Source organism: Camelus dromedarius, chromosome 10 (genome assembly GCF_036321535.1).
Source record: "Camelus dromedarius isolate mCamDro1 chromosome 10, mCamDro1.pat, whole genome shotgun sequence".
NCBI classification, from domain to species: domain Eukaryota; kingdom Metazoa; phylum Chordata; class Mammalia; order Artiodactyla; family Camelidae; genus Camelus; species Camelus dromedarius.
The window spans coordinates 824,960-846,158 of NC_087445.1; the positions used below are offsets into that span (position 1 = coordinate 824,960).

Genomic DNA, 21,199 nt, shown 5'->3' on the forward strand with positions numbered 1-21,199 from the left:
TGTGTGATCTGTGTCTCCACTGATGAGTATTTTGTTTAGCAAGTGAGGAAAGGAGTGTGGCGAAGCCACTGGCAGCAGAGCTGAGTGTGAGTGTGAGCACAGGGAGGGTGCGTGGTGGCGCCTATCTCACACTCGAGGGGTCCCTGCCTCCTGGTGTCACTGCGTGGCTGGGGACAAGCTCAATTCTGGCCCTGGTTTTCAACCGGGCCCTAGTAGTTGCTTATGCCCCGGACATTGCCGCAGGTGTCCCCTTGCACTGGGGGCCAGGGACTCAGCTGTGCTCCATCCACCCATGCCCCTGTGACCTGCCAGGGGTCCACTGCCCTGGGTGGTGGCATGGAGCTGCCCTTCCCATCCTCCCCCTTGAGAACTGGCCCTGTCACCCAGGCTGCTCCATGTGCCAGCGGAGAAGGTGATTTTCATTCTCCTTTCTTTTTTTTTTTTTTTTTTTTAGAAACTTCTGAACTGCTCCACTTCAAAACTGTGGGCAAGAAAAAGATTTGCAGCAAATCCCCCCAGCCCCGTGCAAAGCCTGGACTGGCCAACCCCAGCGTCCCAGAACACAGCCAGCAGGGAGCCTCAGGAACCCACCCTTCCACCTCGGTGCCCCCTCGGAGTCCGACAGCCTCAGGTAACCCATCTGTCGCCCAGGGCTAAGTGACTGCCGCTCCTGGTCCCCGTCCTCCCCCAAAGCTCCACTGCAGATTCAAACAGAAGAGTTCGGGGAACATCAGTCTCCCCTAGTCCTGTCTCACCTTTGACCCTCTCGGTGCACCTGGACCGACACTTTCCTCCGCAAGGGTTTCCAGGAGAGGCGCGATGTGAGAGCACGAAGTAGCCCCAGCACGTAGGAGGAGGAAGAATTTGGGACCAAGATCCGGCCTCCACAGCCCCCCGGGGTCCCTGGAAAGTGTCTGGTCACCTGTCAGACAGAACAGCAGCAGTGATGGGGAGGAGGGGTCTTGATGGGCGTCCTGCCTCACCTCAGAGCTGCACCGGAGGATAAAGGGTGCCGTGGATGCCAAGGCGCGGCGTAGACCACATCCACTGCGCTCACAACGGTTATTATTAACGTCACTGTTATTTCCTGCTTATGTTTCGAGTTCGTCGAGGAACAAGTAGCTTCATGCAACAGGATTCATTCCTGCCTCCTTTCCTTCCTTCCTTCCTCCCTCCCTCCCTCTCTTCTTTCTTCCTCCCTCCCTCCCTCTCTTTCTTTCTCTCTCTCTCTCTCTTCTTTCTTTCTTTCTTTCTTTCTTTCTTTCTTTCTTTCTTTCTTTCTTTCTTTCTTTCTTTCTTTCTTTCTTTCTTTCTTTCTTTCTTTCTTTCTTTCTTTCTTTCTTTCTTTCTTTCTTTCTTTCTTTCTTTCTTTCTTCTCTCCCTCCTTCCCTATCTCTCTCTTCCTGCCATCTTTTTTTTTTAGTATAAAAATTTATTTTAAAAGTAAAATGCCTTTCTTTTGCCATTGCCCGAATGCCTGCCTAGCCAGGATGCAGCTGAGGCTGACCGGGGTGCTCACTTCACATGCAGCCCCAGCCTACCGCCCCCCATGCTGACTTTCCCCAGGGGCCCCACTTGGGGGCCGGCCCACAGCTCAGCTGACACTGACTGTGTTCATTTCTCCCTGACAGGAAGCCCCCGGCCAGCCCCTCAAGTAGCTCAGAGAGATCAACTTGGAGGATGGAGTCAGAAGGGGGTTCCTCAACTTCCCCAGCCACCGTTGTCACCCTGAAGGAGCTAGATGCTGGGCTTAGCAGCTCCTCTCTAGACCTCCCAAGTGCAGACCCAGGGAAGCTCCAAGCACTGCCTGTTGGGCCTGAAGCCCACTGTGGGGACCCTGCCTCTGGGAGCCCTGGCAGCCAGGCCTCTGCGGGACACAACACCCAGGACACAGGCTCCGTGGGAGACCCCAGCAGCATCTCTAAGATCCCTAACCGGGACAGCGGGATCGACAGCCCCTCCTGCAGCGTGGTTGGCGAGCACTTCCCCTGCGAGGAGAGCGGCGAGGCGGGCCCAGGCCCCACCACCAAAGCGCTGCACCCAGACACAACCCCCGATGGCAAGGCGGATGGCAAGACGGATGGCAAGGCCCCACGGGAGGAGGTCGATAGCGATGTGGGTGAGGGCAGCAGCGAGGAGCCAGACCCTGAGAACAACGCCCTGAGGGCCGATGTGGATCCAGCCAAGGTAGGCCACCCTGCCATCCCAGGGGTCAGGGGCTGCAGGGCTCCCCTCCGAGGGTACATGAGGTTTACAGTGGCACCACCCAGGCCTGGTGCCAGCGGCGGGGTGCACATTCAGACACCACACTCAGAGAGGCCCCTGTGATGGGCTGGTGGGCAGGCCCTGGGAAAGGACCACGCAGGCAGTGATTTCATCCCCAAGCCTCAGTTCCATGGCCACACAGCGGCGCAGGGACGCCACCCCAGGGTGGCTGTGCCGGTTGGTCTTAGTGGAAACAGTGTGGCCACCAGCACTCTCCGCCAGTGCTTGGGGCCCGCCTTGCAGAACCCCCTTGAGGAAGACAGCATGAGTGTCACGCTGTTTTATGAATGGGGAAACCCAGGGTTGCTCACGAGGTGTGACAGAGGCAGGAAGGAAGCCCAGGCATCTGAGTGGAGCCCTGAGCTTTAAGCAGATGGCTCTGGGTGCAGGTGTGCCCACGTGTTGTGGGTCGGCCTTGAGAGAAAGTTCGTCTGCGCCCCTTTGCATCTTGGGCTCTGGGCTCTACACTGTGACTCATGTGGGCATGGAAGTAAAGCTGACAGCCCCTGGCTTAGAGACCGCCTGTGCTGGGGGAGATCGGTGTGGATAAGCTGCAAGTGACGGGGTCAGACCTGCTGGCTCCCTGGAGGAGGTGGTATCGACTAACGTGGCTGCGTCAAGAGATAGACTTGGGCAGAGGGCTGCCACTGGCCTGCACTGCTGTCAGCCAAGTTCTCAGGGGGTGGGCTGGGGCCGTGTTTTAATCCAGGTTTTATTATTGTTCAGGAATGGCGAAGCCAACAGATCAGGAGATGACTGCCACTGAAAGTCAGTTTATTACTCACAGTTCCCAAGAGGAGGGGCACCCCACACCACGGAGGGTCAGGAGGGGAAGCACCAGGGTGGGTGGGAGGCAGGAGTGGAAACTGTGAGCAAGACTCTTTTTTTAAAAAATCATTTAATGATTTTTTTTTTTTATTGAAGTATAGTTGAGGTACAATATTATGTAAGTTACAGATGTAGCGAGAGTCTTTATTGTGGTTTCGAAGGAGAGGGATGGGCGAGATAGAATATGCAGGTTTAGGACTGGCCAGTTTGAATAATTTTAGTGGGTTTTGGGCACAGGGGCTGTCCCTGGATATCTGGCATCCGGCCCTGTGTGATTAGGGCAGGAAAGTAGGGGAACAGCAAATATAAAGGAGGTGGTTGCGTTATGGGCTCTGGATGGGCTGGTTTGCGTGTGAAAGACATTCTTGCAGGCGAGTCCTTTATACTTGTAGGAACCAGCGAACCCTGGGAGGGACAGCCCCTCCAGGATAAACAAGGCCCAGAGTTTTAGTAGCAGGATAATGCTGGCCTCATAGAATGAATTAGGAAGTGTCCCTTAGCCTTTAGTTTTTTGGAAAAATTTGAGAGTAAATGGTATTCGCTGTCCAGTGAAGCCACCTGGTCCTGAGGTTTTCGTTGTTGGGAAGTTTTTAATTGCTTATTCAACTTCCCTCCTTGTTATTGGTTTGTGCAGATTTTCCATTTCTCCATGATTCAGTCTTGGTCGGCTGTGTGTTTCTTGGAATTTGTCCATTTCTTCCAGGTTATCTGATTGTTGGCACATGATTGTTCAGAGCCATCTCTTAGGATCTCTCGTTTCTATAGTATCAGTTGTAGTGTCTCTTCTTTCATGTACCATTTTATTTATTTGAGTCCTCTCTCTCGCTTTCTCTCTCTCTCTCTTTTTTTTTTTTGGTAAATCTAGCTGAAGATTTGTCAATTTTGTTTATCTTTTCAAAAATCAACTCTTAGTTTTGTCAGATTTTTTCCATTGTTTTTCTTCTGTCTGTTTCTTTTATCTTCGTTATAATCTCTGTTACTTCCTTCCTCCTGACTGCTTTGGATCTAATGTGTTCTTTTTCTCATCTTGAGCTGTAAAGTTGGGTTGTTGATCTGAGCTGTTTCTTCCTTTTTCACGTAGGCATTTGCAGCTATAAACAGCTCTCTGAGCACCGCTTTGGCTGCATTCCAGAAGGCTGATGTGTTGTTTTCATTTTCATTTGTTTTGAGCTACTTTCTAATTTCTTTTGTGACCTCTTTGACTCTTGTTTAAGAGTGTATTGTCTAATTTCCACACATCTGTGGATTTTCCAGTTTTCCCTGTGCTGCTGGTTTCTAGTTTCACTCTGTTTTGATTGGAAAAGATACTTTTACAATTTCAGTCTTTTGGGATTTGGTAATACTTGTTTTGCGGCCTAACATGTAGTCTGTCCTGGAGAATGTTCCACGTGCTCTTGAGAAGAACGTATATTCTGCTGTTGATGGATGGAGAGTGATGCATTTGTCTGTTAGGTTCATTTGGTCTCTGGTGTAATTCAAACCCCTGTTTCCTTATTGATATTTTGCATGTCCTTTTCAATATTGAACGTGGAGTATTGAAGTCTCCTATGACCTTATTGCTATCTGTTTCTTTAATTTTGTCAAAGTTTGCTTCATATGCTTGGGAGCTCTGAGGTTTGGTGCATAAATATTTATAATTGTTATATCTTTTTAGTGAATCGGTCCTTTTACCATTATATAAAGTCCTTCTTTGTATTGTGTAACTTGAAAAAAAGATTTAAAGTCTAATTTGCCTGATGTAAATATGGCCACTCCTGATCTCTTTTGTTTACCATTTGCAAGAAACATCTTTTTCCATCTTTCACTTTCAGCCTGTGTATATCCTTACATTTTTTAAATCTACTCAGTCAATCCATGTCTTTTGATTGAGGGTTTAATACATTTACATTGAAAGTAATTACTGATAGGGAAGGACTTATTATTGCCTTGTTCATTGCTTTCTGTATGTCTTTTGGCTTTTTTTGTCCATCTTTTACTGCTTTCCTTCTGTTTAATTGACTTTTTTGCAATAATATGCTTTGATTCCCTTCTCATTTCCTTTTGTATGTATTCAAAATATATTTTCTATTGCAATTATATAAAACAACTTAAAGTTATAGTATTTTACTTTAAGCTGATAACAACTTAGCTTCAATGATACACCAAAACTACTCCTTTACAGCTCCCCTCCCCCACACTCGATGTTGTTGATACCACCAATTACGTATTTTATATACAGTATGCTCTTTAACATAGATTTCTAGTTTTCAAATGTTTTTGTCCTTTTTGTGTTATTTTGTGCCAAAATTACAATAGTACAGGTTACTATATTTGTTTGTGCATTTACCTTTACTGAAGGACTTTATATTTTTATACAGGTTCACGTTGCTGTCTACCATCTTTTCACAACTTGAAAGACTTCCAGTCGCATTTCTGGTAGAACAGGTCTAGTGGTAATGAACTCTTCATCTTTTATTTACTTGGCAAAGTCTTCATTTCCTCTTCATTTTTGAAGGCTGGCTTTGCTGGATACAGTATTCTTGTTGACAGTTTTGTTCTTTTAGCACATTAAATACATCATCCCACTTCCTTTTTTTATTATTCTAATGAGCCCCAGTGTTGTTCTTTGGATTTATCCTAGTTGGAGTTCCGCGAGCTTCTTGAACTTGTATGTCCAGTTCTTTCACCATATTTGGGAAGTTTTCAGCCGTTAATTATTTTTTTTAACCTGTGAATATTTTAATTTTATTTAACTCTAAGAATAACCTTGTTCTACAATCTCTATTTTACAAATGGCAAAACTGAAGCACAAAGAGGATAAGTAACATTTCCGAAGTTACATAGTTAGTAATCTGGGACTCAAACCCATGCCGTGTGATGCGAAAGTCCTTACTTCAAAGTCAGTGCTTGGCAAATAAGATGTCTTTAAACGTATGGTGATGGTGATAAGATTGCCTGGCGCCCAGCAGGTGCTCCATGTGTTACTCCTTTTGCCCTTGCCTTATGGTTAGGCTTCATGGGAGCCTACCCAGCTTCTTTCTTTCTTTCTTTTCTTTTTTTCCAGATACCAATTCTTTGAGTAAGCTCTCTGCTTCTTTCGCTCTCATCCTCTTCTTCTGGGACTCCTGTAATGCTTTTATCGGTCTATCTGACAGTGTCCCATGAATTCTTTAGGCTCTCTTTGCTTTTCTTCATTGTTTTTTCTTTTTGCTCCTCTGACTTGATAATTGCAAATGAGTTTTTCAGTCTAGTTATTGTATGTTTCAGCTCTAGAATTTCTGCTTGGCTCTTCTTTTATCATTTCTATTTCTCTATTGATATTCTCATTTAGTTCATCATAATTGTCTTGATTTCATTTAGCTGTCTGCGTTCATTTTTAGCTCATTGAGCATCTGTATGACCGGTATTTAAATTTTTTTGTAGGCAGCTCATAGATCTGTGTTTCTTTAGGGTTGGTTTCTGGGATTTTATTTTGTTTCTTTAATCGAGTCATGCCCCACCCCCTTTTTTGGGGTAATTTTTTGCTGGAATTTGGGCATCTGAAAAACAACCACCTCTCAGTCTTAGTATGCTTGCTTTGTGCAGGGAAAGCCTTTGCTAGTCAGGCCGGATGTTCAAAGACCTGTTAAACTTTGTCTGATCTCTTGCTCCCCTCGCATCTGCCTGCAGAGCATCAGCTGTAACATACTGCTTCTCTCTATTTCCAGCAGCTTTCAAACTTTGGCACTGGTCATGACAGCACTCCAAGTCAGGCAAGACAGAAACCAGAAACTAGTCCCTCAGGCAGCTTCCAGATAAGCCAGAGCATTGTGTGCACTGTTCACTCCTCTATTTCCATCCTGAGGGAGGAGCCCCAGAAGGGGAGGCTCCTCCCAATTGTGCTGCACAATGCTGCATGAGGGAGGAACACAAAGGGGTGTGCCAAACACTGCCAGTTTTTCTTCTCCATTTGCTAGCCTCTCTTCGTAGTTTTACAATGGCTTGGAAGCTGTAGCTTCTCAGCTGGTCTCCGGACTTTTCACAAAGCTATTCTGGTTTGTATATTGTGTTAACTCCATGTCTTCATGGGGGGAAGAGGGCCTTTAGATTTTTGATCTGTCTTCTTGTTGACATTAAAATACATTTTAACGTGGCTACTGCGGCTGCTCTGTAGTCAAAGCCCCAAGAAGATAGACTTTTCTCTGGGCTTCAGAAGCTTTGTGGGGATTGGCAGAAACTGTTACACCTTTCCCAGAAACCTCCCTGGAAATTCCATCTGTGAGAACTGAGCCTTACATCCCAGTCCCAGCAGCCTCCTCTGGCTTTTCGGGGCCCCTGGTCATCCCCGGTGTGCAGCAGGTAGCCCTCATCAGATGCTGCCTCCCCAAAGATCATCTTCCCCAGGTGAGCTCTTCTCTTTGCAGCGCTCTGAGCCGCAGAAGCTGCTCCACATTGCCCAGGAGCTCCTGCACACCGAGGAGACCTACGTGAAGCGACTGCACCTGCTGGACCAGGTAGCCCTCCTGGCTAGGGGCTTGCCTTTGTCTACTTCCAGAGTTTCAATGGCGAGTTTGGGAGACAAACTTTCTATCCTAGCATTGGCTAGGCTTTGCAGTTGGAGTCCAACTGACATGAATACTAAAACTCGGGCAAATTTAAGTCTTCTGCAGAAATTCTTAGTTTTTACCTTCACAGCTTGTGGCTCTCAGGCAAAGCTCTTACCCAGTCATTTTGGGGTTTTTTCTTCCTGGTAGTTAAAATATCTGAGCATATAAATGACCTTTGGACATCCTTTTGCATAATTAGTTAAGATAGTGGGTGGCACTCTCCCTGTCCAGGTGACAACATGGGGTTTATGAGCACAGGAAGTAAAACTCCAGTAGAAAACTGGATTTTGACAGGTCCTGCTTCTGTCTGTAGCTTACAAAGCAGAGAAAGGAAATCAGTACCAATCATTTCTTATGAGAAATGGATGAAAGATGTCCTGTCCCTGTCTAGAGGGGACTGTCCCTGCCACACCCCAAATTCTTAGCCCTAAGTAAACTTGCTTTAAGACTATTAAGGTTCTCTTGATGAACTGGAAAGCTCATTAAGAAAACACAAGGCAGGGGAGGTGGGTGGGATGGGATAAACTGGGAGTTCGAGATTTGCAGATACTGACTGGTATATATAAAATAGATAAACAAGCTTATACTGTATAGCACAGGGAACTATATTCAATATCTTGTAGTAGCTTACGGTAAAAAAGAATATGAAAAGGAATATATGTACGTTCGTGTATGATGGAAGAATTGTGCTGTGCACCAGAAATTGACACAGCATCGTAAACTGACGATACGTCAATACAAAGGATTTTTTTAATTAAAAAAACTAAGAAAACGTAAGGCAGTGGCAGCTTCTGCTGAGCTCGCATACCTGCAGCGGAAGCACCGTCCCAACCATATGCAGTGACCCACACTCAGTGACCACCGCGTGGGCTTCTCTGTGCCCAGGTTTTCTGCACCCAGCTGACGGAAGCAGGGATCCCTTCGGAAGTCATCACGGGCATCTTCTCTAACATCTCCTCCATCTATCGCTTCCACGGACAGTTCCTCCTGCCTGAGCTGCAGACACGGATCACAGACGAGTGGTAAGTGCAGCTCATGGTGCTGGGAAGTGGTGGTGGTTGGGGGCGGGGGTGGGGGGTTGGCTCTAATGCCCTTGGCGGTGAAAGTCATGGTGATCCTGTTGCAGCAGGTTTGTTGATTTCTCCCTGCCAAGCAGCCTCTAAATCTGGGGTTTGCATGCCCCAAAGCCAAGAGACACCTGGAGGGGAGTCCTGTCTCATAGGGCCCTGGACTCTCTTTCTGCAGGGTCCTGGGCCAACCCTGACCCCATGGCCTCTCAGAGTCCCCAAGCCTTAGCTTCTTCATCAGCAAATTAAAGGGACTTTAATACCTTCTCGGGGCTTTGTAGGATTTAAATGAGGTTTGACATCTGCAAACACCAAACAGTAGATAGACAGTGCCTGTCGGTTTATTTGCCCTCCTAGGATATATTGCACCTTTGCTTTAGAAAAATGAGATTTCTTTCCCCCTCAACAGTGTTCCCATGGGGCTATCCCTCTGTCCCTCTGCCATTTCTGTCACTCGTAGCAGAGGGACAGCTCAGCTGCGAGTCGTGATAATTAACCATCACAGGCTCGGCTCCCAACTTGCCATTGTCCACATTATGTGCTTCCCCCTCCATTCTGGGCGCTGCTGCAGCTTTGCTTTGAGGTCTCTGGTGACTCCTCTCTTCGCTGGCCTGCACTGAGCCGGTGTGCGGTTCTCCTGTGACGTCCCCAAGAGCCCGTTCGCCAAGCTGCAGCCAGGCCAGGGAGAGCACAGAGGCCAGGGGCTTGACTGCGGGGCGTCCCTGCACCTGCAAGGCTCAGCCAGAGTCCAGGTCCATTTGCAAATCTTTAGAAGGACATGCTCCTCCTTGCAGGGCAGGTTACACTGTGTCCCCAAGGCCGCTGGGTTAAAGTCAGGCCTGGACTGGCCTTCGGACCCACGCAGTCCACACCTGCTAGAAATGGGCTTTCTCCTCAAGGCCCTGGAGAGACTGACAGTGCGTGGCCTGCTAGGGGGCCTGTGAGCTAAATCCCCAAGTGCATGTTCCTAGTGATGCTGCAGAAGATGACTTTGTGCACGTGCTTTTTTTCTTTAGGATACATCCCTCACAGTTCTAAGGTCAAAGTTCGGCAATATATTTTATGCTTCTTGGGACTTATTTCCAAATCCCAATTTATATCCAAACTATCCATTATTACCCAGTACTGCTTCCTCATAACGTTGCCAATGTTGGATCGTCCCATTGTTCCTAATCTTTGCTCACATAAAAGGAGCATAATGCGGTTTTCTCCATTCTCTTTGAGAACAGTGGCCCATCATTAGAGTGGTTCCATTGCTGCTAACATCTCCTGGTTTTCAGCAATGGTCCTGTGACTGCACTGTTGAAATGCTTTACACGAGCCTCTCATTTACGTCTAGGTAACACACTATTTTCCATCCCCCGTGAAACAGGGGAGGAAAGTAAGGCTCAGAGAGGGGGACCGGTTTGCCCACCATCACAGAGCCGGGAGTCAGGCCATTGCCCCGTGGCCCTCTGGTGAAGTCCCGTCCCACCCAGGCCCTTCACTGGAGTTGTTTGTCTGATGACCCCACTCCCCCATGAAGGGACACGAACCCCCGCCTTGGAGACATTCTGCAGAAGTTGGCCCCATTCCTCAAGATGTATGGCGAGTACGTGAAGAACTTCGACCGGGCCATGGAGCTGGTGAGCACCTGGACCCAGCGCTCACCGCTGTTTAAAGACATTGTCCAAGGCATCCAGGTAGGGCGGCCCCACCTCGGCTTCGTGGGCACAGGGCTGGGCTTGTGTTTCAACATGGAGAAATTGTGGGATGCATCCAGATGCTCTACTGATGCTTTGATCCTTAAAATAACTCCCAGAGACAAATCGTCATTCTCATTTCATGGATGAGGAAATCACGGCTCCAGGAGACTGTGCGATTTGTGTCGTCACCAGCTATTATCTGATGGAATCTGGGTCCAAGTGCTGGTCCCCCTCCACAGGGTCCCCAGTGGCTGTTGCACCAGTCTTTTCTTCCTCTTTTTCTGCAGCCTGTTCACATCTCTGCCTGTTGTTGTCTGCTGCGCGTTGATCTTTTCTCATTGATTCATGAGGTTTTTATATGTTAGGAACGTCAGCTGTTAACCGTCATCTGTATTGCAAATTATTTTTCCCCACTGATGTTTTATTTTTTAACTTTATCTATGATGTTGTTTCCCATGCAAAATTTTTGGTTTTTAATTAGCCACATTCACCAATTTTTTTTTTTTTACATTTTTTTGTTGAGTAATAGTCATTTTACAGTGTTGGGTCAAATTCCAGTGTAGAGCACAATGTTTCAGTTATACATGAACATACGTATATTCATTGTCACTTTTTTTTCGCTCTGAGCTACCACAAGATCTTGTATATATTTCCCTGTGCTACACAGTATAATCTTGTTTATCTATTCTACATTTTGAAATCCCAGTCTGTCCCTTCCCACCCCACATTCACCAATTTTTAAATAAAGTAATTCTTTAAAAAAAATCTTTTAAGTAATGCTTATAAATGCATTTCCCAGGGGGCAGGTATAACTCAGTGGTAGAGGGAGTGCTTAGCATGCATGAGGTCCGGGGTTCAGTCCCCAGTACCTCTGTTAAAAAAATAATTAAAAAAATGCATTTCCCACTCTACAGTTATATAAATGAGGTTTTCTTCTGATGTATGGCTTCATTTTAAAAATTAAAAACGCTATCTCAGAATAGCTTCTAGACGGATTGTGGGTAACATACAAATCCAATAGGGTGTTGGGACAAGTGACCCCGATTGCTAAACACACACACTTACACAGTGCATACACATGCACACACATGTGCATAGGCACTCATGTGCCACATGCACGCCATGCACGCATGTAATACATACACGTGTGTTCACAATGCACACATGCATCGTGCACATGTATTCCTCACTGACCCTGGAGGGTTAATGGGCACTGAGCCCCTCTGTGCTGAGGGTTCGGAGGCCAGGGCCAGATTTGGGGTAGCTCTTTGATAACTTTCCGTGTTTCCCCAGATCCTGCTATAATCAGGTCACCCATGATTTATTCCTGTAAATCCTAGATCAACCCCCTGCATCTCTCAGCATCCCTGTCCCTCCCCAGAGAGTATAGCTCTAAGGCTGAATGTTTCCTTCTCCCCTTTTGCCTGAGCCCCTGCACCCTCACACCTTCATTTATGTCTGGGTCCCCCCAGCTGTCACCACAGAACAATCTCCAGTGAGGATGTGTATAAAAGGGCCAGCACTGGATCTAGAGCCGGCCTTCCTGGGGGCCAGCTCCAATCGTTCCACCTCTCCAAGCCTCAGTTTCCTCTGCTGTTGAGATGCAGTCTGGTCAGCCAGGTGCAATACTCCAGGCAGCCTCCTGGGGGCTGCAGAGGCTGGAAGCAGAGGTGGGTCTGGGATCCAAGCGGGTGTCCATGGGTGCCCTACGCCACCTGTCTCCCCCGCAGAAGCAGGAGATGTGCGGAAACCTGACTCTGCAGCACCACATGCTGGAGCCCGTGCAGAGGGTGCCCCGCTACGAGCTGCTGCTCAAGGACTACCTGAAGAGGCTCCCGGAGGACGCCCCAGACTGGAAGGATGCAGAGAGTGAGCGGGGCCGGCCACAGGCTGAGGGGCTCCTGGGCAGTGGGGGCTGGGGCCCTTGCTGAAAACCCTCATTCAGAGAGAGAGAGACAGGCAGACAGAAAGAGAGAGACAGAGATGGGGAGACAGAGAGGGAGAGACTTCCAAGTGCCCCCTAAAACAAGGCACAGGAAGTGACTGACTCTGAGTGTCAGGGGAAACCACCCCTGTCCCCACTGAGGTGGTGATGGGTGGGTGGGGGTGCTGTGGAGGGGGCTGCTATGTGTTGGCAGAGCTTAGGCCTCGGGAAGGACCTCATGGGGCTGGCACAGCTGCTCCTGGTTCGTGGGCAGCAGCTGGCCGGCAGCATGGGGCAGGGTCTGTGCAGAGGAGTGGAATGCCAGCCTGGCAGACTCCCAGCAAATCGGATGTGTCTGCAGGGTGGCACTGCCACCCCACGTCCCAGGCCAGACCTCGTGAACAGCCCAGCACACCCGTGGGAAGCAGCAGGAGCAGGGCAGAGCCTGGCACTCAGCCTCGTGGGGCCAGGACCTGTGCAGAGCCACCAGGCGCCCTGCGGCTTGACCCTGTCTTCCTCTTGCAGGGTCCTTGGAGCTCATCTCCACAGCTGCCAACCACTCCAACGCTGCCATTCGGAAAATGGTGAGTGTGGGGCTCCTGGAAGCCACCTGAAGGACCAGCAGTTTGGGGCAGGGAGAGCACAGGGTGGTCCAGGCACCGTCGGCCTGCACACTCACCCACCTGACCCCCAGGGAGGACAGAGGATCCCCTGAGAGCTAGGCAGGCCTGCTCCTTACTGGCTTGGTGACTGATTGCTGGTAAGTCATTTAGCACTCTTATTTATATATATAATATATAATGTATATATGTAATAAGGTCTCTTATTTTGTCAGTCTCTGTTCACAACGCTCCTGGCCCGCCACTGCCTCCCAGGTACACACAAGCTCTTCGACATACCAGCTGCACACCCAGCCCCCAAGTACACACCAGGTGCACGCCCAGCCCCCCCAGGACACGCAAGGCCCTTCGGCTCTGCCTTCCCCGCGCCTCCTCACTCTCCACACTGGCTCCCATGCCCACATCTGCCACTTGTGTGCATACCAGAGGCAGAAGGGCCAAATTAGCTTGCTTCTGGGTGTGCAGGCTAAGATTGGCCAGGTCTAAGGGCAGTGGCTGCTTTGGCATGGTGGATCCTGGCTGCCTGTTGCCGGGTTGAGGTTCCTGCAGGCTCAGCTCTACCTTCAGCTACATTCACTCTTTGCTCCTGTCTCAGGCCCCTGGTCATGGCAGTGACAGGTCAGGGCCAGTGGCCTCTTGGCTCAGAGCTAGAGCCATGAGCTGCCTACCCTCTCCCCTCGCCCCCTAGGGGTGCTGGTTCACCATCCAACCAGTTTCGAGGCAGAGAGGGTGACCTGAGGCTAGGAGAGGTCTGATCTCATGATGGCCCTGGACCATCCGAGGGTAGAGCAGGAAGCCAGCTGCCACAAAGGGGAGGAATGTCCAGGGCAAAAGTTATAGCCGCCCAGCGTGTTTCCTCTGACCCGATGCCCCTTACTGCCTCCCATGGAAGGAGCTGGCGTACAGGGTGGAGGCTGAGAGGGCCAGTCCCAGTTCTCTGGAGGGAACATCTCCAGCAACTCATTTGATTTCTCTGTGCCTCAGTTTCTTTGTCTGTAAATTGAGGATAAAAGCGGCACCGGCATTACAGGATCGGTGCTAGAATTAAAGGAGTTAACACTCGTGTGCACAACAGGGCCATGTACTTAGCCATGGTGTTAGCTGTGGTTATTATTTATTTCTATCTGCAAGGTGAACCTCTGTTATTCAATGCCCAACTTGGGTGTCACCCCGTGTTTTCCCTGCCACTTCATTGTTAGCAGGCTCGTGGTCTCATCTTGGTTCTGGACCACACCTATGGGTCAGGGTCTTCATCTCTGGGTCCCCAGCATCCCCGGCAGGTCTCCAGTCCCTGTGGGTGTGCAGCTGCCCGAGCCCCATGTGTCTCGCAGGAGAAAATGCACAAGCTCTTGGAGGTGTACGAGAGACTGGGTGGGGAGGAGGACATCGTCAACCCTGCCAACGAGCTGATCAAGGAGGGCCAGATCCTGAAGCTGTCGGCCAAGAATGGCACAGCCCAGGACCGTCACCTCTTCCTGGTGAGCGCCCATCCTCCCACACCCAGCCCTGCCCACCCCTGCCTCGCCACGCCCAGCCGCCCACTCCTGCCTCGCCCCGCCCCGCCCAGGTGCAGAGTCTGGCCCCGCCCAGCCACAGAGCCCCACCCTCACCCAGCCACAGCCCAACCGGCTGCAGAGCCGTGCCCAGCTGCTAAGCCACGCCCCTAGTCCAACCCTAGTCCCTCCCACACTCAGCCCAGCCCCACCCAGCTCTGTCCACTCCAGCCAGAGCCACGCCTTATGTCCTCCCTGGGATGCTCCTCTGTGGCGTCAACTACCCCTCACCCCGTGCCTGACCGTCCCTATCTCAGTTCAACAGCATGATCCTTTACTGTGTGCCCAAACTGCGGCTCATGGGCCAGAAGTTCAGTGTCCGGGAGAAGATGGACATTTCCGGCCTCCAGGTGGGTGAGCCCTTCCCACCCAATCTGCTGCCCTGGGGGAGCACAGAGCAGGTGGCAAAGCGCTCACTGCTGTGCACCTGGTCACCTGGCCTTCTCTAAGCCTTGGTTCTGTCTGTGACCCAGGTGTTGGCGGGACATCTCTTAGGGCCTTGCATCCTGGGCTGAGTGGACAGGATCCCCTGTCCCTCTGCTTGGCCTACCCACCAGGGCACTGCTGGCCTCATGTTCGCAGGGCAAAGGACAGTGCCAGGACCTGGGCCAACTCCTGTCCCCTGTGAAGTCAGTACTCAGGGCCCCACTTATAGACCCTCAGGGAAGCTTGGGGGAAATGCAGGCAGGGTGCCCCTCCTGCTTGAGCCCTGGTCCTCGGTCCCATGCTCTCTCCTCTCCTGCACCCATTTAGAGCCCAGATGAGGCTCCGCAGGCACCTGTGTGCAAGGTCCAGACAACCCGCTGTCCTCGCTGTCTCTGTTCTCTGAGCCCATCAGTGTCTCATGCTGTGGGGCTGCTGGAGCCAGTATCAATCCCTCTTTCCCGTGGGGGAGGGATTTGAATTAATGGCGCTCCAAAAATTCTGGCTAAATAAAGTATTTAATCATTCTAAAAAGTGAAGATTTGCATTAGTGATAACCAAAAAAAAAAAAAAAAAAAGAAATCCCTTCTGACACTGGTCAGCCTGTGAGCCACATCCAGCCAAGGGCTGTGGGAGTAGGGTGTCGAGAGAATGAGGAATGGCTCCCTGTTGCTGAGGCCTGCAGATCCAAGGTACCTGCCCTGGGGCCTCAGAAACCCCTGCAGAGTGGTGGAGATCCTCCTGGCTCTTCTCCAAAGGTCCCCATCCCTCTGTCAGGAGTCTTGAGCGCCTGTGGGTACATTTGTGGGGAAAGGCATTAGCGGCTGACCTCCAGGCAGATTTGGCTGCACAGTTCCAAGAAAAGTGGATGAGTGGTCCTGGCCCTGCCTGGGCAGATCGGTGGTCCCTCCTTCCCAGTGGACTGACTCACACAGTTGCCCACAGCAACCTTGACCTTAAGATGAGCACCTTCCCTGCTGACCCACTCAGTCACCTCTGTTCCCTTCTCAGGCAAAGACTTCCAAGCCTGAGAACGTGACTCCACAGTTCAGGGCCTGCAAAGTGATCCACTGTTTTTGTTTTGTCCTTGATCATGTGCCTTTAGGTGCAGGACACCGTCAAGCCAAATGCAGCGCACACATTCCTCATAACTGGGAAGAAGAGGTCCCTGGAGCTACAAACTCGGTAGGCTCGGCTGTCCTGGTGTCTGTTACTCTGTGAGTGTGTTTTTCCTGAAATTTTAGCAGATGACTTCCTTTTCTTAACTGCATAATCTTTCCATGTGTTTTTATTTATTCATTTTAAGTCATTTATACGTAGTTTAAAATGTAGCAGTCCTAAGCCAATGAAAATTAAGCCTCTGCGCACCTCCTGTTCCCCACCCCAGCAGATAGTCTTAACCATCTTGGCAGTATCCCTCCAGGATTTCTGTGCTCATATATATGTCTCTTTGTGAAATCACAGATGACCATTTTCTGTATAGCCTGTTCTGCATCTTGCTTATTTCACTTAAGTTACCGGAAATCATCCCATTTATGAGCACCGTTTTCTAAAGCAGTGTAATTTTCCATTATGATCATTGACTGGTTCCCATTGATGGACTCCTAGGCTGCGCAGGGTCTTGCTGTTACAAATGGTGCAGGAAGCAGTGTCCACAAACCAGGCTCTGTTCCTGTGTGTCGTTATGTCCATCCAATAGATTCCTGAGTAGAATTGCTGGCCAAAGGGCAGCATGTCTGCTTTAAATTTTGGTGGCTGTTGTCACAGTACCCTGTAAGGTGGTGCCAGGCTCTCACTCTGACTGGTGGCAGTGCGTGGGAGATCCCACCTCTCACTTCCACCAACGACGTGAGGTCTTTGCAATGACCCACTGTGGCCCAGGGAGGTGTTGGTTTACACCCACTGCAGAGGGCTCTGCACACCAAACTTGACCGCTCCTGGCCACGCCTCACTTCATCGGGCCACACTTGACCCCACTTGAAGCCATGGGGCCACACCTAACTCCTCGTGGCCACACCTGACCTCACCTGGCTGTATCTGGTGACCCTGGCCGCAGTGTTCCAAAGCCTTTGGGGCCAGTCTTCCAAGCCTTGAGTGGCACCTCCAGGCGGTGAGCAGCTCAGGCATGTGCTGCAGGGCAGAGAGGAGTCTGGCAGTTTATAGTCAGTACCCAAGACTAAATTAATAAAATACTGTTTTTGCTTTTACAGGACCGAAGAGGAGAAGAAAGAATGGATTCAGGTGAAGCTCCTAAAGTTTTAAAGTAACCAAATGACCAAATTCTTGAGCAGTGTGGCCATTTCGTGTTGGAACAAGGGATGGGATGGCCCTGTGTCCCCCTGTATTGCCCACCCATCTATCCACATTGAAGGGGTGATGTGACCGAGTTTATAAGCACCTTCAAGCACTATGAACCGCTCAATCGATTCTCTTATTTGGGGCTCCTCAGTAGATAAATAAACAGAAAGGCCTAGAGGTGGGCATGCAGGGAGGCGCCCTTACCTTGGGGGAAGATCGCCAATGTCTGGCAGCTTAAAAGGGGTCCATGTCACCCTCCTCCCCATAGCTGGCAGGAGCGGTGGTTCATGCGGGATGAGCAGTCTGACTTCCAGGAGCCTGTGCTTCCAGAGATGGACCAGGCAGCGTCCTGGGGCGGCCAGAGCAGCCTCCGCTCAGAACTAGCCATGGTGGGGACATGGGACAGAGACAAGCCTGAGTGGGTGAAGGTCAGGAGGGCCAAAGCAGAGCAGGAGCCAAGGCAATGAACAGGGTTGGCAGACCACCACCAGGCAAAATGCTAACCCTCAGTGGTTTGTGTCTCCCAAAAGTCTTTAAACAGAAATCTGCATGAGATGAGAAAAAGGAAATTCAAACAGATTAGATGTGAATGCTGATGCAGGAAATGGAAGCATGGCTTTGAATCTGTATAGAATGTCCCCAGAGAGCGGCTGCCTTTGGCTTGGAGCACTGCGTGTGGGATGGCACTGGGACGCATGTGGGCTGGAGTGTGGAGACCTGGTCGGTGTTCACGTCCCTGAGCCTCATTTCCTCATCTCAGAATGCAGCTTTTGTCGACATGTGATGCTGTTGGTCAGGGGAAAACTCGGTGACCACAGGACCCTGTTCTCGCCCTCCTGGAATGCTCTCTGAGGGCCTTTGTTCTTTGTGGTTTTTGTTTCAGGTCATTGAGGCCACGATTGAGAAGCACAAACAGAACAGCCAGACTTTTAAGACCTTCAGTGGCTCCTTCGGGCAGGATGAGGACTCCTCCCTCACTCCAGACTCATCTGTGAGTGCCAGTGCCCCTGGGGCAGCCCAGACCCCTTGCACAAGGGCTGGTGTCTGGGAGGGAAGCTGGTCCCCATGCTCTCCTGGTGCCCACCTTTACTGAGCACCCATGTGGGGACCCCTGTACCTCACAGCCAGGCAGTCAGCACTCGGGAGGGAGGGCAGACAGGCCTGGATAAAGCTGCTGCATGACGCATTGTCCTGGCTTGTACACCTGTGATCTTGTCAGTGGGGGTAGCTTGCTCGTCCCCACGCAGAGCTATCCCAGGCCTGGGGGAGTCAGGTAGCAGGGTCCCCACCCAGGGCCAGGTGGGGAAAGTCAGGGCTGCAGCCATCCCTTGGGGATCATCCTGGGACTTGGCCATCTCCTCTGCCTGGGCACAACCAAACGTGACTTCAGAGTGAGGGTCACTCACTCCATGCCCCCCATCAGGGACATCCTTGGAGCTGCAGGATGCCCAGCCTGGCCTGGCCCAGCAGCCCTGAGTCCTAGACGCCAGGCCTGGTTGGCCTTTCTTGTGGCCTCACCAGTCTGTGGCCCACAGGTCACTTCGTTAACCATGAAATGTTTGCATCAAATCTCCATTTTGTTTATTTTCTGGCCTGTCTTGGGAGAAAACTTTGTGTCACCCCCAGGCAGAGAAAGTACTGTCCCCTACCTTGAACAGGGCTGAGCTGAAAACAGAACACCCTTCTTCCCATCCCTGCCGTTAAAGTCAGTGCAGAGCAGACCCGGACCGTAGAAGGCAGGGCATAGAGCTCTCCGCAGGATGCCTGAGGAAGGAGCTAGATTCCAGGGCCACCTCGCTGTGATGTGATGTAGCCGGCCAGGTCCGGTGGGCCTCATGGAACTTCACGCCTGCCCACCTCCCTACCCCCAGCTGGGAAATGTTAACTCTCCTGAGACACCTGCAGTTCCCAGCCAGGCCGGGCAGGAGCAGGTTCCCACAGCCACAGCAAACACTAGCCTTTCTCCTGACTCTGCTCAGACAGAAGGAATGGGGGTGTTCCCAACACTGCATGCGATGCCAGCATGTGGCCATGGAACCTCTGCTCATGCCAGCTGTCTCTGTTCCTTCCAGATGGTGAGCACCAACTCCGAAGCGCCCACAGCGGTACCCAACAGTGGAGGGGGGACTGCAGGGGTGAGTGACCCCCCAGTTGTTGGCAGGGGTGGGAGGTGGAAGGTGAGGTCAGACCAGGGTGATCCGGAGGGTGAGGTCAGAACAGGGTGACCCGGAGGGTGAGGTCTGACCAGGGTGACCCAGAGGGTGTGGTCAGACCAGGTGACCCGGAGGGTGAGGGTTTGGGGGTCAGCTTCCTTGCTCTCCATGCGACATGGAGCATGACACCTGGAACCCAAATGTCCATTTCCTTGGGTGGGTGGAGGCCACACAGCTGAGTTCTTCTGAAGGCTTGTGCGCTTTCCCATGGGTAGAATATGCCTGGATGAACCACGAATCAGAGCGGTGCCTGGCCCTCAGGAGGCTCAAAGAGGAAAGATTAGCCCCTTGGATTGGGGAGTCAGGTGGCCCTGCCAGGAGGGCCCTGCTACCAAGGAAGGCTTCTCAGAGGTGGCATCTGACCAGTCTGTCGGGCCCAGAAGGCTGGAGGGAGGGTCTTGCTACAAGCCCAGGTAGACGGGCCCAGGGATGGGGTGGCACCCAAGACCCTTTACCCTAAGCCTGCTCACCTTCCCTCTGCCTAGGGGCGGTGTGGGCGGGGAAGGCATGGCCCAGAGTCAGACAGACTGTGTCCACGTCCCCACCCTGCCAGGGCCAGGCCTTCGGACCATGCCTGAGTCCCTCCTGCTCTGTCCGTTGTTGGGGAGATTAATAGGAGGGCAAATGTGTGCGCCTCGCACGCAGTGCGTATCCGGTACAACATCTTCACTAACCCCTGGGCCTTATCGCTGTGAAGTCTGAAGACAGTTCTAACCCTGGACTGCCAGGGAGCCGCTGTCCCCTGCAGTCTGAGAGGGGATTCTCCGGGCACCCTTGCTTCACCCTAGCCCTCAGCTTTCCAGGCTCACAGACCCCTAGACAGGGGGTTTGCTCCTGAAGGGAAACTTCTCCCATGGGTAGATGCTGCTCCCATATTCTCTCCACTGTGCCCACCTCTCCCTCCCCCCCCCATTTCTCTCTCTCACATCCCACATCAGAGCCGGCACTCCCCAGCTGGACAGCAAAGTCTGCCTGAATTTAACATCAATTCTTAAAGCTCCCTTTTCCACCTACAGGGGCCACCCTGCTGGTTATCACAGCCATTCTGGGCTGGTGGTTGGTAAGGACAGCCCATCTTAGAAGAAGAAATGGGCTTGCTTGGTGAAGGAACCTGGCCTCTGGCTCCAAACCTTGTGGTGGGACTTGGCATTCCTGGGGCAGCAGCAGAGGAAGGGGTGGCTGTCTTGCTGGTCATGGGGAGCAAGTGTTCTTGTCCTGACTTAGATTTTCAGTAAGAAAGCATTGGTCCCCTCCTCCCACACCATCCATGCTGGTGGACAGCATTGAGCCCCGGCTGAGGTCCCAGCACAGACGCGCCCGGATGCTCTGTTACAAGAGCCAGAATTTTACCAGGTCACCACACGACCCCTGACCCCACGTGTCTTGGACTGCCGAGTGCTGGGACAAGCTTGAGAAGCTCTTGGGGAAGGATGGAGTGTTTCTAGGGCGTGATGGGGTGCAAGGAACAAGTGAGAGGTGGGAAGCCCCTTATCCGAGTGTTCCTGCTACCACGCAGTGGTGCTGCGGGAGCAGAAGGTGGCCTGTGCTAATTGGTTTGAACTAAGAGTCAGGAAATCTGAAAGCGGTTTGGGCAGCAGGGAAGAGCCCGTCTTGTCACAGCTCCACAAACTCCCCGAGGGGCTTCCTGCATCAAGGCTCTGTCTGGCCTTATCTTCCTTCCAGCCCACCCTCCCTCTGCATGCCCTGGCCTCCCCTCACTTGGCCATGCCCCAGGGCCTTTGCACCTACTGTCCCCTC

The 21,199-nt window shown here is 51.3% G+C and overlaps 1 protein-coding gene across 3 annotated transcripts in view; it reads left to right on the forward strand.

The window, feature by feature from the left end:
- FGD3 (FYVE, RhoGEF and PH domain containing 3) overlaps positions 1-21,199 on the forward strand; it is a 56,552-nt gene that overhangs the window by 24,295 nt on the left and 11,058 nt on the right. For all 3 annotated transcript variants that reach the window (XM_064490069.1, XM_064490068.1, XM_064490070.1), the window contains exons 3-15: positions 455-631; positions 1,632-2,187; positions 7,476-7,565; positions 8,544-8,680; positions 10,251-10,407; positions 12,141-12,279; positions 12,860-12,918; positions 14,286-14,432; positions 14,765-14,857; positions 16,036-16,115; positions 17,141-17,171; positions 18,112-18,219; positions 19,301-19,363. In XM_064490069.1, the coding sequence (XP_064346139.1) occupies positions 1,681-2,187; positions 7,476-7,565; positions 8,544-8,680; positions 10,251-10,407; positions 12,141-12,279; positions 12,860-12,918; positions 14,286-14,432; positions 14,765-14,857; positions 16,036-16,115; positions 17,141-17,171; positions 18,112-18,219; positions 19,301-19,363 (1,611 nt within the window). In that variant the 5' untranslated portion in view covers positions 455-631; positions 1,632-1,680. The remainder of the gene's footprint in view (positions 1-454; positions 632-1,631; positions 2,188-7,475; positions 7,566-8,543; positions 8,681-10,250; positions 10,408-12,140; positions 12,280-12,859; positions 12,919-14,285; positions 14,433-14,764; positions 14,858-16,035; positions 16,116-17,140; positions 17,172-18,111; positions 18,220-19,300; positions 19,364-21,199) is intronic.